This window comes from Moschus berezovskii, chromosome 14 (assembly GCF_049115385.1).
Source record: "Moschus berezovskii isolate FMDL1 chromosome 14, NW_MosBer_1.0, whole genome shotgun sequence".
NCBI lineage: Eukaryota > Metazoa > Chordata > Mammalia > Artiodactyla > Moschidae > Moschus > Moschus berezovskii.
The window spans coordinates 83,029,757-83,047,325 of NC_142473.1; the positions used below are offsets into that span (position 1 = coordinate 83,029,757).

Consider the following 17,569-nt stretch of genomic DNA (forward strand, 5'->3'; position numbering starts at 1 on the left):
TAATAGCAAATGAAGCCACTGACAAAGGATTAATCTCAAAAATATACAAGCAACTCTTGAAGCTCAATTCCAGAAAAATAAACGACCCAACCAAAAAATGGGCCAAAGAACTAAACAGACATTTCTCCAAAGAAGACACAGATGGCTAACAAACACATGAAAAGATGTTCAACATCCCTCATAATCAGAGAAATGCAAATCAAAACCACAATGAGATACCATTTCACGCCAGCCAGAATGGCTGCTATCCAAAAGTCTACAAGCAATAAATGCTGGAGAGGGTGTGGAGAAAAGGGACCCCTCTTACACTGTTGGTGGGAATGCAAACTAGTACAGCCACTATGGAGAACAGTGTGGAGATTCCTTAAAAAACTGGAAATAGAACTGCCATACGACCCAGCAATCGCACTCCTGGGCATACACACCGAGGAAACCAGAATTGAAAGAGACACATGTACTCCAATGTTCATCGCATCACTGTTTATAATAGCCAGGACATGGAAGCAACCTAGATGTCCATCTGCAGACTAATGGATAAGAAAGCTGTGGTACATATACACAATGGAGTACTACTCAGCAATCAGTTCTAATGAGGTGGATGAAACTGGAGCCTATTATACAGAGTGAAATAAGCCAGAAAGAAAAATGCCAATACAGTATGCTGCTGCTGCTAAGTCACTTCAGCGGTGTCTGACTCTGTGTGACATCATAGACAGAAGTCCACCAGGCTCCCCCGTCCCTGGGATTCTCCAGGCAAGAACACTGGAATGGGTTGCCATTGCCTTCTCCAATGTGTGAAAGTGAAAAGTGAAAGTGAAGTCGCTCAGTCGTGTCCAGCCCTTAGTGACCCCATGGACTACAGCCTACCATGGGATTTTCTAGGCAAGAGTACTGGAGTGGGGTGCCATTGCCTTCTCCCAATACAGTATACTAACACATATATATGGAATTTAGAAAGATGGTAATGATAACCCTGTATACGAGACAGCAAAAGAGACACAGATGTATAGAACAGTCTTTTGGACTCTGTGGGAGAGGGTGTGGGTGGGATAATTTGGGAGAATGGCACTGAAACATGTATATTATCATATGTGAAACGAATCGCCAGTCCAGGTTCGATGCATGATACAGGATGCTCGGGGCTGGTGCACTGCCATGACCCAGAGGGATAGGATGGGGAGGGAAGTGTGAGGGGGTTTCAAGATGGGGAACACATATACACCTGGGGTGGATGCATGTCAGTGTATGGCAAAACCAATACAATATTGTAAAGTAATTAGCCTCCAATTAAAATAAATAAATTAAAAAAAAAAACTTTTCCTCCTGATATGACAACTTTTGAAAAATAGTTTGGAAATTATTAAGCCTCCCATATCTAACAAATTATCATTGCCTTAGCATCATTTGGAAATTCTAACTTTTGTAACTTTTTACTGTTATAAATACTGTGGGTAGAATTATCTGGCCTTTATTAATTTTACTGAGTGGTAACAATGCTATCTAGTCTTATCATTGAATTTCTATATGATATTCATTTTAAATACAGTGAAATGTCACAAAGTAATGACCTTACACATTCTTTCAGGTCTCTAAGTGATTTACAAAAGAAAACAAGCCAATGAAAAAGAAGGACTTATTAATTTATTATTCTCTCTAATTTGTTAGAGTATACAAAATATTACATACCGTTGACCAAATGTGTACCCGAATTGACAAACAATTTCTCTTGAATCATTTTTTTTATTACTCTTTTAACATCTTTGTTCCGAAGGCTGTAGATCAAAGGGTTTAGCATAGGACTCAGAAAGATATAAAAAACAGCTGCAATTTTGCCCTGTTCTACAGATGCCTCAGAAGGCGGCCTCAGATACATCCAGAACAGTGTTCCATAAAACATAGTGACAACTGTCAGATGAGACCCACAGGTGGAGAAGGCCTTGTGCCTCCCTTCTGGAGAACGCATTTGCAGAATGGCTGTAAAGATGAAAATGTAGGAGATGAGGATGATGGTGAGAGAAAACATGAGGTTGGAACCAGCCACCACAAACATGGCAGTTTCGTTGACAGAAGTATCTGAGCAGGCCAGGACTAGGAGAGGTGGGTCTGCACAGTAAAAGTGGTTGATTTCATTGGGTCCACAGAAGGAGAGGCGGAGCATCAGGATGGTCTGGGCAAGGCCATTTGCAAAGCCATAAATATAAGATGTAGCAACGAGAGAGAGGCAGACCCCTCGGGACATTTTGCTGCCATATAACAAGGGTTTGCCGATGGCCATGTAGCGGTCATAAGCCATTGCTGTGAGCATATAGCTATCTGTGAGCCCCAAGGAAATGAAAAAGTCAAACTGTATAAAGCAACCAAGGAAGGAAATGGTTTTTCTCTCAGATAAGAAATGAACCAGCATCTGAGGAGTGACATTGGTGGCATAACAGAGGTCCACAAAGGAGAGGTGGCTGAGGAAGAAGTACATTGGAGTCTGAAGCTTTGAGTCAGTTCTGATTAACAAAATCATGCTCACATTGCCGAAGACTGTGATCAGGTAGATGACCAGGAAGACCCCAAAAAGGACAGGCTGCAGCTCAGCTCGGTCTGTCAGTCCCAGGAGGATAAACTCAGTCACCTCCGTGTAGTTTTCCTTTGACATCATGTTTGTTCAGCTTCCAATGATGTCTAAAGTAGAGGAAATAAAAATGCATTTTTTTTTATCATTTTCCATTACTCACATCATTTCATCAATGCCTATTTCTTTCAAACTTCTAAATACATATGGCATAAAGAAGTTACATAGGGGACGTTCTAGGTGATCCAGCAGTTAGAACTTCATTTTGCAATGCAGGGAACGAGGATTTGATCCCCTTTTAGGGAACTATGATCCCACATGCCTCATGGCCAAAAAAACAAAACATAAAACAGAAGCAATATTATAAGAAATTCAGTAGTCTTTAAAAATGTTCCACATCAAATTTTTCTTTAAATATTCAGAAATAACCTAGCAATCATGCACTAGATACTTTAATATTTAACTTAATATAGAACACATTTACATAATTTCAAATGTTTTTCTGCAAGTCTTTTCATAGTTGAGAAGCTTGTATCTTTTCTACAAATCATTATCATGAATAGGCCACTTAACAAACCCTTTTCTTTAAAACCATGATTCTTTGTTTTCAGAATGATTTTGATGCGGCGTCTAAAGTGTCAGTGATTGAAATTTATTTTGTTTCCCCCACAGGTGAATGATACAGGGAAAAGGAACAGATAGATCTTTGATTCAGGGAAAAGGAACAGACTGATCTTTAGAGAACCAGTGTCTGTCTACCTGCCACTCTAACCTTAAGGTCATTTTCGAGCTAGTCCCTAACCCTGTGATGCGTGTTCATTTTATCCGCCCTTGCCTACCTCAGGGTGCCCTCTCGTTACCAAATTTACTTCAGTAAGATAGCCCAGGCTATCCTTAACTTTGTATATTTCAGGCAATTATTTAGGGCAATAGTTGGCTTAGCAGCAGCAGCAATTGGCTCATGGGACACAAAATTAAATCGGTGTTTTTGTATAAATACAGGTAAAAATACAGTATTATTATGATTATTTTTATATATACAGATTTATCAGTGGTATTAAATATTAAAGGAGGGAATAATTGGGATAAAATAATGTATTAAAAATGTCCCCTTGAGAAGAAGATAATTTTTTAAAAAGTGATTGACACACCCATCCCCAAACTGTAATGATTTTGTTGTAACTTTACCTCATTTTAACTCTTTCAGAATGGAAGAATAAACTGTATGATAGTGATTCAATTTGAGTTCTATTAAGGTCACACTGATAATAATAATCATATTATTTATAAAAATGAGATTGTATGTAAGAAATCAGAAAGTGTATTTCACAACTTTTGTACATGATAAAGGAGACCATCTCCTTGGAAGAAAATCTATGATGATCTTAGACAACACATTAAAAAGCAGAGACATTAATTTGCCAACAAAGATCTGTCTAGTCCAAGGTATGGTTTTTCCAGTAGTCAGGTATGGATATAAGAGTTGGACCATAAAGAAAGCTGAGCACCTAAGAATTGATGTTTTTGAACTGTGGTGTTGGAGAAGACTCTTGAGAGTCCCCTGGACTGCAAGGAAATCCAACGAGCTCATCCTAAAGAAATCAGTCCTGAACATTCATTGGAAGGACTGATGCTGAAGCTGAAGCTCCAATACTTTGGCCACCTGATGCGAAGAACTGACTTGGCAATGTAATCTTAGAGAGAAGTGGACAGAAATGGCTCTGAGCACTATAAAGCTTTGTATTCTTGAAAAACACTCTTGACCTGAGGCTCTGTCTTATGGCCTTTGATCTATTTCTTTTTCCATTTATAAAAGAAATGGTACCACTCCATGGTATATTTATAAATATTTGTACTATGAGAAAAATAGAATTTTGCTTAGCTGATAAAGAATATGCCAGCAATGCAGGAGACACTGTTTTGATTTCAGGGTCCAGAAGATCCTCTGGAGAAGGGATAGGCTACCCACTCCAGTATTCTTGGGCTTCCCTGGTGGCTCAGATGGTAAAGCATCAGCCTGCAATGCAGAAGACCTGGGTTTGAACCCTGGATTGGGAAAATCCCCTGGAGGAGGCCAGGGCAGCCCACTCCAGTATTCTTGCCTGGAGAATCCTCATGCACAAAGTCTGGTGGGCTACAGTCCATGGGGTCACAAAAAGTCAGACACGATTGAATGACTAAGTACACAGCATAGCAAACTGTTCAATACCTAGTCCTACCTGAGAAAGAAGGGTGATTTCCCAATGACAGCACAGATGTGAAGAAGCTGAGGGATTTATACCAGAATTGTCACAGGGAATCAGCACCCTAGGGTTCAATTATTTCTCACAGAAAATCGTTTAGACTATAAACCACCATGAGTGATTTACTCTTTTTAAAATCTTAAGCCCATTGAGGAGGTGATTCTTGCCTCTCCCCAGTATCTTCAGGGAATCAAATCTTCTGAAATGGTATACTAATGGGACTCATTTTTTTTTAAACTTATGCCTAAATGTCTTCATATTTTGAGACTTGACTTGGGGAAGTTATTAAGTTCTCATGCAGATAGAAGACTGAATGATATAGGAAAACCATCAGACAGTCAGATAACTTTTGCTACATTTGAACTACTTATTTACTGATTCTGAATCTTGCTCTTTATACTTTAAATTGTTATCATAATAAATACCTAGCAAAGGGAAGACTACGGATATACAGATAATATAAATGTACTAATGATGCTTCTTTGTCAGTCTAGACCATCTATACAGTTTATCTTTTTTATCTCCTTCTTCTTTTTTTTTTTTTTCTTGGTCTACCTGGAGCTTAATCCTTAAACTCCATCAATAGGGCTCCTTGAGTGTTTAGTTTCCATCTGAGTTAGGCCAGTGGGAGAAACCAGGAGCATAAAAGAAATGAGAGAAGATAAAAGTATCTAAATTTCATTTTCTCCCAGATTCACAATGAAGTGTTAAGGTGGCTGCATCTTTTCAAGGACAATTCCTGCTAATGTGTGTGTTGAAAAGGTGGCCTGGCATGCTCTTCCTGGATCTCATGACACTAGAATCCTGACAGAGGCCCTTGTGTTGACTGCTTCAGGACTGGTATGAAAATTGCCTTATGAACTTAGCCTCCAGGTACTTCAAGTTCTTGGACTGATTTACTTAACACTGCCAGTATTGTCCTCATTAAATTAAATTCTTTCCATTAAATTCTCTTCAGTTAAAACTTCTGAGTAGGATTTTGTTTTGTCTCACATCCCTGACTCAGACCAGAGTGTTACACAATAATTACTCAATAAATGTTGTGACTGAAGTGATATTTTTGGCTTCACCATTGCTGGATACTAGAAGGGCCATTGAATCATCATCCTTCTGGGTCATGGATCACTTGTAGACTACACACAGGAGTCAGAGGTTAAAATTACTAGCATTCTGCTGCGCTTATTCACTCAACAGGTCTGACTCTTTGTGACTTCATGGACTGTCACCTATCAGGCACCTCTGTCCATGGGGATTCTCCAGGTAAGAATGCTAGAGTGGGTTGCCATGGCCTCCTCCAGTGGATCTTTCCAATCCAGGGGTTGTACCCAGGTCTTTGCATTTCAGGCAGATTCTTTACTGTCTGAGTCACCAGGGAAGCCCAAGAACACTGGAGTGGGTAGCCTACTCCTTCTGCAGGGGAACTTCCTGACCCAGGAATTGAGCCAATGTCTCCTGCATTGCAGGTGGAGTCTATACCAGCTAAAATACCAGCATTATAGAAGATAAACTTGATATGAGAATGTGGCTTAGACATGCTTCTCTATCCCTTTCTTGAGAATTAGAGTCACCTGGGCAAGCAGAATAGTGAGATAATTCTTGCTCCCTCCTTCCCTTTGACATGACCAAGCAGCATCTCTGATTGAGGTGGGCATGGGCATCAACTATACAGAGCAGAAAAGGACATTTCTATTGATGATGAGGCACCTGCAGTGATCTTCTTCTTCATGTCGTATATTTTCATTCACCAAACCAGTGTAGTTAAGAGGATCTGAAGTGTCCTTCAAAATCAACACCGATTTTACACTTGCCTCTGGATATCTTTGAAATAAAGATACTGTACACTACTGGACATCAGAATACACAAAAGCACAACCATTTGTAGAGGATTTACACACATAATGTATACCAGTCATGAGAACAAACTTATGTGATTCGACATATGAACAACACGTTCACGTCTTTGAAAATTCAGAGCTTGAAGGTTCATATGAAAATGACTTATTGTATATGAATACAGTTTTGCTGTTTGTGAGAACATGAATTCACTTGGAGGGCATTAAACTGCTGAAATAATGCAGAAAGAGAAAACACACAAATGTTGTATGATATGACATGTATGTGGAATACCAAAAATATAACAAACTTGATAAGTAAACACAAAAGAAGCAAACCCACAAATATAGAAAACAAACTATGGCCACCAGTGGGGAGAGGGAAATGGGGAAAGGCAATATAGGGTTAGGGGGAAATCGAGTTATTATAAGAATATGTAAAATCATGTGTATGAACCTCTTGAAAATTTTAAAGCATTGCAGAACTTAAAAAATCTTTCATTAAACAAGGATGGAGGTCCTAAGATGGCAGAGGAAAAGGATGGGGAGACCATTTTTTCCCCCAAAAATTCATCGAAGGATCATTTGAACACTGAAAAAATTCCACAAAACAACTTCTGAATGCTGGCAGAGGACACCAGACACCCAGAAAGGCAGCCCATTCTCTTCGAAAGGTGCAGTATGGATGGAAAAGTCTTGAGGCTACTGTAAGAATAAGACTGAAAACCAGAGGCAGAGGCTTAAATCCAAAACTTGAGAACACCAGAAAACTCCTGACTCCAGGGAACATTAATTGAAAAGAGCTCATCCAAAAGCCTCCTTACCTACACTGAAACCAAGCCCTACCCAAGAGCCAACAAGTTTCAGAGCACGACATACCAAGCTAATTCTCCAGCAACACAGGAACATAACCCTGAGCATTAATATACAGGCAGCCAAAAGTCACACCAAACCCAGAGACACCTCAAAGCTCACTACTTTACACTTCATTGCACTCCAGAGGGAAGAAATCCAGCTTCACCCACCACAACACCGATGCAAGCTTCCCTAACCAGGAAACCATGACAAGCCACTCGTCCAAATCCACCCACAGGGGGGAACCTCCACAATGAACAGGAACCACAAACTTCCAGCATACAGAAAGGCCACCCCAAACACAGCAATCTAAACAAGATGAAAAGGCAAAGAAATATTCAGCAGGTAAAAGAACATGATAAACACCCACCAAACCAGAGGAGATGCCAGAGCCTGCCGGCAAAGAGAACAGTCCGGATCGCAACGATGTAAAGGCCTGAGAAAAGAATGAAGGAGTAAAGAATGGGATCGAGAGGACTGAATGCTCGTGAAGCAAATCAGTGACTTTATTGAAGAAGGCTAGGGTTTATATACCAAGTGAGACAGGGAACAGGGTACATAAAAATACCAAGTCATTTACCAGGTTAGTTATTGCATCTATAGAAGATTACAAAGGCTTGTTTGCTTTCTAAGACAAGCTTGGCATTTAGACTAATGCTCACGAGATAAGAGAAACAAGTCCACAGGCTATAAAGATTAGGGAGTACATTCTTAATCTATTTTAAGAGATAAGGAAAACATACCTACATAAATCTGGGGGGAAAAAACAGGAAACCAAGCAAAGAGTCATTTTCTCTGTTTTTCTCAAGGAAGAACAAAGAAGGCCTGGTAAACATTTTATGACTCTTTTAAGGGGTGGCGGGACAGGGAACAGCACTTACAAGGCGTTCCCAGGGCCGACATTTGGGGCCTTGTTCAGGCCGGCTCCCCACAGATGTCAACTACAGGGAAAAAAAAAACAAACAACTATTAAAAATACAAACATAGGGAAGCTAAACAACACACTTCTGAATAACCAACGTATCACAGAATAAATAAAAAAAAAAGAAATAAAAATATGCATAGAAACGAATGAAAATGAAAACACAACCCAAAACCTATAGGATTCAGTAAAAGCAGTGCTAAGGGGAAAGTTCATAGCAATACAAGCTTACCTCTAGAAACAAGAGAAAAATCAAATAAAAAAAACCAACTCTACACCTATAGAAACTAGAAAAAGAAGAAATGAAGAATCCCAGGGTTAGTAGAAAGAAAACTGATAAAAATTAGGGCAGACATAAATGATAAAAAGAAACAAAGAAGACTATAGCAAAAATCAACAGAGCTAAAAGCTGGGTTTTTGAGAAGATAAATAAAATACACTAACAATTAGCCAGACTCATCAAGGAAAAAAAAATGGAGAAGAATCAAATCAACAAAATTAGAAATTAAAATGGAGACGTCACAACAGACAACAAAGAAATAAGAAGGATCAAAAGAAACTACTATCAGCAAATATATGCCAATAAAATGGACAACTTGGAAGAAATGGACAAATCCTTAGAAAATTATCAGTTCAGTTCAGTCGCTCAGTTGTGTCCGATTCTTTGCGACCCCATGAAAATCAGCACGCCAGGCCTCCCTGTCCATCAACAACCCCCAGAGTTCACTCAAACTCATGTCCATCGAGTTGGTGATGCCATCCAGCCATCTCATTCTCTGTCATCCCCTTCTCCTCCCGCCCCCAACCCCTCCCAGCATCAGAGTCTTTTCCAATGAGTCAACTCTTCACATGAGGTGGCCAAAGTATTGGAGTTTCAGCTTTAGCATCAGTCCTTCCAATGAACACCCAGTATTGATCTCCTTTAGAATGGACTGGTTGGAACTCCTTGCAGTCCAAGGGACTCTCAAGAGTCTTCTCCAACACCACAGTTCAAAAGCATCAATTCTTCAATGCTCAGCTTTCTTCACAGTCCAACTCTCACATCCATACATGACACTGGGAAAAACCATAGCCTTGACTAGATGGACCTTTGTTGGCAAAGTAATGTCTCTGCTTTTTAATATGCTATCTAGGTTGGTCATAACTATCTTTCCAAGGAGTAAGCGTCTTTTAATTTCATGGCTGCAATCAGCATCCTCAGTGATGTTTCCACTGTTTCCCCATCTATTTCCCATGAAGTGATGGGACCAGATGCCATGATCTTTGTTTTCTGAATGTTGAGCTTCAAGCCAACCTTTTCACTCTCCTCTTTCACTTTCATCAAGAGGCTCTTTAGTTCCTCTTCACTTTTTGCCATAAGGGTGGTGTCATCTGCATATCTGAGGTTATTGATATTTCTCCCAGCAATCTTGATTCCAGCTTGTGCTTCTTCCAGCCCAGCATTCCTCATGATGTACTCTGCATATAAGTTAAATAAGCAGGGTGACAATATACAACCTTGACGTACTTCTTTTCCTATTTGGAACCAGTCTGTTGTTCCATGTCCAGTTCTAACTGTTGCTTCCTGACCTGCATACAGGTTTCTCAAGAGGCAGGTCAGGTGGTCTAGTATTCCCATCTCTTTCAGAATTTTCCATAGTTTATTGGGATCCACACAGTCAAAGGCTTTGGCATAGTCAATGAAGCAGAAATAGATCTTTTTCTGGAACTCTCTTGCTTTCTCCATGATCCAGCAGATGTTGGCAATTTGATCTCTGGTTCCTCTGCCTTTTCTAAAACTTGCTTGAACATCTGGAATTTCACGGTTCACATATTGCTGAAGCCTGCCTTGGAGAATTTTGAGCATGACTTTACTATCATGTGTAACTTTCTAAAACTGACCAAGGAAGAAATAGAAAATCTTAACAGACCCATAACAAGCACAGAAATTGAAACTATAATCAGAAATCTTCCAACAAGCAAAATCCCAGGACCAGATGGCTTCACAGCTGAATTCTACCAAAAAATTGTACCATTCTAACATTTAGAGAAGAGCTAGCACCTATACTCCTCAAACTCTTCCAGAAAATTGCAGAGGATGGTAAACTTCCAAACTAATCCTATGAGGCCACCATCACCCTAATACCAAAACCAGACAAAGACACCACAAAAAAAGAAAAATACAGACCAATATCACTAATGAACATAGATGCAAAAATCCTGAACAAAATTTTAGCAAACAGAATCCAACAGCATATTAAAAAGATCACACATCATGACCAAGTGGGCTTTATCCCAGGAATACAAGGATTCTTCAATATTTACAAATCAATCAATGTCATATACCACATTAACAAATTGAAAGGTAAAATCCATATAATTATTTCAATAGATGCAGAGAAATCCTTTGACAAAATTCAACATCCATTTATGATAAAAACCTTCCAGAAAGCATGCATAGAAGGAACATACCTCAACATAATAAAAGCAATATATGATAAACCCACAGCTAACATTATCCTCAAGGGTGAAAAATAGGAAACATTTCCCCTAAAGTCAGGAACAAGACAAGGGTGCCCACTCTCACCACTACTATTCAACATAGTTTTGGAACTTTTAGCCACAGCAATCACAGAAGAAAAAGAAATGAATCCAGATTGTAAAAAAAGAAGTAAAACTCTCACTGTTTGCAGATGATATGATCCTCTACATAGAAAACCCTAAAGACTCCACCAGGAAATTACTAGAGCTAATCAATGAATATAGTAAAGTTGCAGGATATAAAATTAACACACAGAAATCTCTTTCATTCCTATACACTAACAATGAGAAAACAGAGAAATTAAGGAAACAATTCCATTCACAATTGCAACAAAAAGAATAAAATACTTAGGAGTAAGTCTACCTATGGAAACAAAAGACCTATATATTGAAAACTATAAAATACTGATGAATGAAATCAAAGATGACACAAATAGATGGAGAAATATACCATGTTCATGGATTAGAAGAATTGATATTTTGAAAATGAGTATACTACCCAAAGCAATCTATAGATTCAATGCAATTCCTATCAAGCTACCAATGGTATTTTTCAGAGAACTAGAATAAATAATTTCACAATTTGTGTGGAAATACAAAAACCTTGAATAGCAAAAACAATCTTGAGAAAAAAAAGGAATGGAACTGGAGGAATCAACCTAACTTCAGACTGTACTACAAAGCTACAGTCATCAAGACAGTATGGTACTGGCACAAAGACAACAAATATAGCTCAATGGAACTAAATGGAAAGCCCAGAGATAAATCCACACACCTTATCTTTGACAAAGGAGGAAAGAATATACAATGGAGGAAAGACCATCTCTTTAACAAGTGGTTGGGAAAACTGGTCAACTACTTGTAAAAGAATGAAACTAGAACACTTTCTAACAACGTGCACAAAAATAAACTCAAAAGGGAATAAAGATCTAAATGTAAGACCAGAAACTATAAAACTCCTAGAGGAAAACATAGGCAGAACACTCTCTGACATAAATCACAGCACGATCCTATATGACCCACCTCCCAGAGTAATGGAAATAAAAGCAAAAATAAATAAATGAGACCTAATGAAACTTAAAAGCTTGTGCACAATGAAGGAAACTATAAGCAAGGTGAAAAGACAGCCTTCAGGATAGGAGAAAATAATAGCAAAGGAAGCAACTGACAAAGAATTAATCTCAAAAATAGATCAAATTTAGAAAAACTTGATTTAGAAAATCTATTTAGAAAAATAGATCAGTTCCTGCAGCTCAATTCCAGAAAAATAAATGACCCAGTCGAAAAATGAGCCAAAGAACTAGACAGACATTTCTCCAAAGAAGACATACAAATGGCTAATACACACATGAAAAGATGCTCAACATCACTCATTATCAGAGAAATGCAAATCCTAACCACAATGAGGTACCATCTCATGCAGTCAGAATGGCTGCTATCCAAAAGTCTACAAACAATAAATGCTGGAGAGGGTGAACAGAATATGGCAAAGATGATGGATGTCACTTCCATAATTAGGCTATACAAAACTGTGACTTTTGTTTTGCCAGTAGTATCTCTTTCTCTCTGGATTTGAGGTAAGCAGATGTATTGCGAGTTTCCTTAGGAAGATACCTTTGTGACAATGAACTGTGTGTGGACTCTTTCAGGAGCCAACAAAAAACTGAAGCCAATGGAGTACCATCTCACGCCGGTCAGAATGGCTGCTATCAAAAAGTTTACAAACAATAAATGCTGGAGACGGTGCGGAGAAAAAGCAACCCTCTTACACTGTTAGTGGGAATGCAAACTAGTACAGCTACTATGGAGAACAGTGTGGAGATTCCTTAAAAAACTGGAAATAGAACTACCATATGACCCAGCAATCCCATTGCTGGGCATACACAAAGGAAACTAGAATTGAAAGAGACACGTGTACCCCAATGTTCATTGCAGCACTGTTTACAATAGTTAGGACATGGAAGCAACCTAAATGTCCATCAGCAGATGAATGGATAAGAAAGCAGAGGTACATATACACAGTGGAATATTACTCAGCTATTAAAAGGAATGCATTTGAATCAGTTCTAATGAGGTGTATGAAACTGGAGTCTATTATACAAAGTGAAGTGAATCAGAAAGAAAAACACCAATACAGCATATTAATGCATATATATAAGGAATTTATAAAACATTATGTTTTATATTTTTTGGTATTTCTTTGTTTTTCCACAGTTAGTATGTTCAATTATTTTTGTAACCAAGTTAGTTTGATTTAATTGCTAGTATTAACTGCATTAAAAGTGATGTTCACCAAAAATAGTATCTTTGAAATGTAAACCTTATACTATCAAGTGAAACTCAAGATTTATATATAGCACGATTCCAATTTTGCTTTATCAATTATAATAATATATGTACATAAAATTATTGAGAAGAGATATTTAAAAACACAAAGAGAATTCATTCATTGGTTTAGAACACATAACTCATAAAAGCTATTTCTTCACATCTGTTTTTATTTTCTAGTCATTTATAATGAACATGTGTTTTATGATCTGAAAAATATATTCATAAAATACATTCAAAATAAATCTTCCACGTATCAAAATTGCCTGCTTTACATGGAACAACAGGACAGTTCTATTACATTACCCACAACTTATCCTGAGGACATGTAGAAGAAATTCACATTAGCTGTTACTAGTCATCTTGCTCTCATTACAATTAACATGATAATTTATAGCAATAACCTAGTCAATTCATCACCCCCAACATCCCATCCAGTATTTGTTATATAATAAGGGGTTTAGCTCAGTTTCTTGGGTGGTGCTAGTACTAAAGAACCCACCTGCCAAAGCAGGAGAGATAAGAGATGTGGCTTCGATCCCTGGGCTAGGAAGGTCCTCTGGAGGAGGGCATGGCAACCCTCTCCAGTATTCTTGCCTGGAGAATCCCATGGACAGAGGAGCCTGATGGGCTACAGTTGGTAAGGTCACAAAGAGTCAGACACAACTGAAGTAACTTATCATGCAGACAAAAGAGGTTTAGCCACTTCAACATGAATTGGAAAGAGAGAATTTGGAATCAAACTGCCTTTGTGTTGCTAAGTGTCTGAATGACTTTGGATAGGTCATTTAGTCTCTCTGTGCCTAACAAAGGAAAGCTTATAAATGGATAGTTTTCTGACTAGTTAATTTGTTAGGATTTAATGCATGATGACATAAAAGTGAGAAGTCAACTATAATTGTGTTACTTTAATACATGTTGATGTATATTCTCAAGAATTTCAGAGGTGAGTTTCACCCAAAGGCTTACAGAGTACAAAAACATAAATCACAAATAGAGGTCAATAAGTAGAATAATAAAAAACTGAGACACTCCAAATATGTCAACCATTGGATTAAGAATTGCAAAGACTGAGTTTAAATTTGGGTCCTAAAAGCCACAGTGGTTTTCAAGACTATAAAATTTAGGCAAAATGTTAAGTACTTTGCAATGATTTTAAAACATATTTTCAAACTGGATATAAATCTTGACATCAGAATGTTCTGTTGGCTAAGAGTGAAACACAGCTCTTTGTTTAACCAAAAGAAGAGATTACTATACGTCATGTCTCAATGACTAAATTATCCTGAACCTCAAAAAAAAAAAAAAAAGGAACCTGGAATTCTATCACAGGTAGAGTTCTGCTTTACTCATTTCTAATCTCTAAAACACAAGGCTGTTACAGACACAGTCATATCAAATGAACAGATGCTTAAACTGCAATTTTATGAAAGATTTCTCTTAATCATTTGCTGCACGGCTTGGATCACATCCTTATTCCTCATACTGTAAATCAGTGGGTTCAACATTGGGCTGAAAAAACTATAAAAGACTGCAAATATTTTGGACTCCTGTACCGACTTCTCAGATGGCGGCCTCAAGTACATGCAGAAGAGGGTTCCGTAAAATAGAGTGACTGTTGCCAGGTGGGAACCACAGGTAGAAAAGGCTTTGTGCCTGCCTTCCACAGAACGGATCGCCAAGATAGATGCAACGATGAAAACATAAGACAGGAGAATGATGAACAAAGAGCTTGAGAGAGTGAAACCAGCAACCACAAACATCGCCATCTTTTTGACGTAGGTGTCAGAGCAGGCCAGCATTATCAGAGGAGGATCAGCACAGTAGAAATGGTTGATCGCAAGGGAGTCACAGAAGGACAAGTGAAAGGTCAGCAGGGCCTGAGAGAGACCATTGAGGAATCCCCAAGTATAAGGGACTGTGACTAGAAAGGTGCAAACGCCCTTGGACATCCTGGTGCTGTAATGGAGAGGGCTGCAGATGGCTACATAGCGGTCCAAGGCCATTGAAGCAAGGAGATAAAACTCAGTGATCACCAGGGCAATGAAGAGAAGACACTGTGTGAAGCATCCAGCATAGGAGATGGTCTTCTGGTCTGAGAGGAAATTGTGCAGCATATTTGGAGTAACATTGGAGGAATAGCAAAGGTCTACAAAGGAGAGGTGGCTGAGAAAGAAGTACATGGGAGTCTGGAGGTGGGGATCGGCCCTGATCAGCACGATCATGCCCAGATTCCCTGCCAGTGTGATTAGGTAGATCACCAGGAACACCCCAAACAGGGCCTTCTGTAGTGCTGGGTCATCTGTGAGTCCCAGGAGAATGAATTCAGTCACTGCAGTGTGGTTGGGGGAAGACATCTTCTCATCCCTTAAAAGCTGAAAGTGGCAAAGTGAAGAATTCTATCTGATCCTGATTCTGCATTTATTCCATTCTTTTGTCATTTACTTTTGATCTATCTCTCTATAAGGAACTTACTGTTCTCAACCAATGCATCAGAGCATCTATGTAAATATTTGCACTTTATCTCTTTGCAATATATTTTTCTATATGTATACCGGAAACACTCACAAACTTACACATTCCCTTTCTCTTTCTTACTTGTAAATCATGTATACATATATACAATTAAACCTGTTTTCTTGGAGAACTCCATATTCAGTATTTTTTTTTTTCAAATTCTGTGAAAAAGAAAGCCAAAAGAATGAAAACCAGGTCTGGAAAGCAGCAGGTCAGTGGCATCATTCAAATGGACAAATGGAAGATGCAGTTTCTATGGTCCCTGCAGCTCTGATACCCTATTGTTTTTGACACACAACAGAAGACATTTTCAGTCCAGCATTATCTCGTGAAACCCGTACTTGTCTGGCTTAAATTCTTTCAGAAGACATTTAATTAGTAGATGCATCTCTTGACATATGGCTGAGAAGGTACAGAATGAAGAATTGTTCTTTCTGCTTTTTAAATTCACCCACACATTATTTATGGAGGCTTTTTTTTTTTTTTCTGTTCTAGCTCCTGGGGTTACATGAGTGAGCAAATTACCTATCCTGGTGAAGCATATATTGTAAGAGAGGTAACATATATTGAGTACATAGACAAATGTTTACAGCAGCACGTCACTTAAAAGAAAACACTATGAAGAAAATTAAAGGTGGAGTGCTTTTAGATGGCCATTCAAAGAAAATCTGAGAAGGCAGAATTTGAACAATAAATAAAGAATTCAAATATCTGAAGAGGAATTTGCTTCCATTATTTTTTTTAAACTGACACACTTCTGAATATATTTGTTTTTAGGGAAGCATGTTAGGATAATATATAAATGTGGATTTAGCTCCCAGCTGGGATAATCATTTCTGTTTTTTTGTGAAAGTATGATATGACTGGAAACATTATGCCTCAAGAATTTCACCTTAAGGCTTTTTAAATTTAGTTTTTACTGCACATCAGAAGAGCCTGTATATAATACTTGATTTTTCAGAAATGTCATGAAATATTAATATTTGAATAGAAAAAACAAGTGTAAATGATGAAAGTATTTTTTTCAGTGTCGGTGAGAATATTAATCTTCACACAAAACAGAAAACATATTTTTAATGAACAAATGTAGAAAATGACTTACCTGTAAAACTGACTTACCAGTAAAAATGACTTACCATATTTTCTAAAATGAGGTGGGAAGATTTATAATGTGTTTCTTAAAAATATTCCCAAGAGTATATTTTTAAAAATTCTTATAATCCAATTAAGATAGACTTTGTTCCCTCAAGGGCATAACCTTAATTTCATGCTTTGAGATCTTTAATTTTCCTTCAAGACCAAAATCTCTGCATAACATCTTTGTACCCTGCTTTATACTATGTGTCTGAGATCTTTGGCAAAAATAAAGAAGTTCACCATCATTTTTAATACTATGAAAGTACAAAAGTGTGGTTGGATGAATTTTGCATTTTTTGTGTTTAAAAATGACTGAGAACCAGGATCATTCATAAAATTGACGTATCACAAAATTGGTGATTTAGGAGGAGAGGTCAAGTATGAATAAAGAGTATCTGAATACTCTTTGATACTGCATTTGTTAGAGAATAAAGGAATCTAGAGATGGTCTCAGTAGCCTCTATCTTCCAGGGCATTGATAACTCCAGCCAATACCATCAAAGGAATTAAAGTAGAGTCTCATTAAGACAAGAGAGGCATCTCTGATTGTTTTAGATTTCCAGATACTGGGTTACAGTCTGAGAAATCAGTCAGTGAAATAAAGCTGTATATCATTATAAAAATATATATTGCCATCAACTTAACAGATTAGGGG

At 38.0% G+C, this 17,569-nt stretch overlaps 2 protein-coding genes across 2 annotated transcripts; both read right to left on the bottom strand.

Annotated features, from left to right (window-relative positions):
- Positions 1–1,678: 1,678 nt before the first annotated feature.
- LOC148775684 (olfactory receptor 5M10-like) lies at positions 1,679–2,647 on the bottom strand. Its single transcript, XM_088843404.1, has one exon. It carries the CDS (start codon positions 2,645–2,647, stop codon positions 1,679–1,681), a length of 969 nt encoding a protein of 322 aa, XP_088699530.1.
- Positions 2,648–14,671: 12,024 nt separating this feature from the next.
- LOC129554091 (olfactory receptor 5M10-like) lies at positions 14,672–15,617 on the bottom strand. The gene is given in 2 exon segments (XM_055422733.2): positions 14,672–14,699; positions 14,701–15,617. Coding segments are annotated over 2 exon segments (945 nt in total).
- Positions 15,618–17,569: the final 1,952 nt, after the last annotated feature.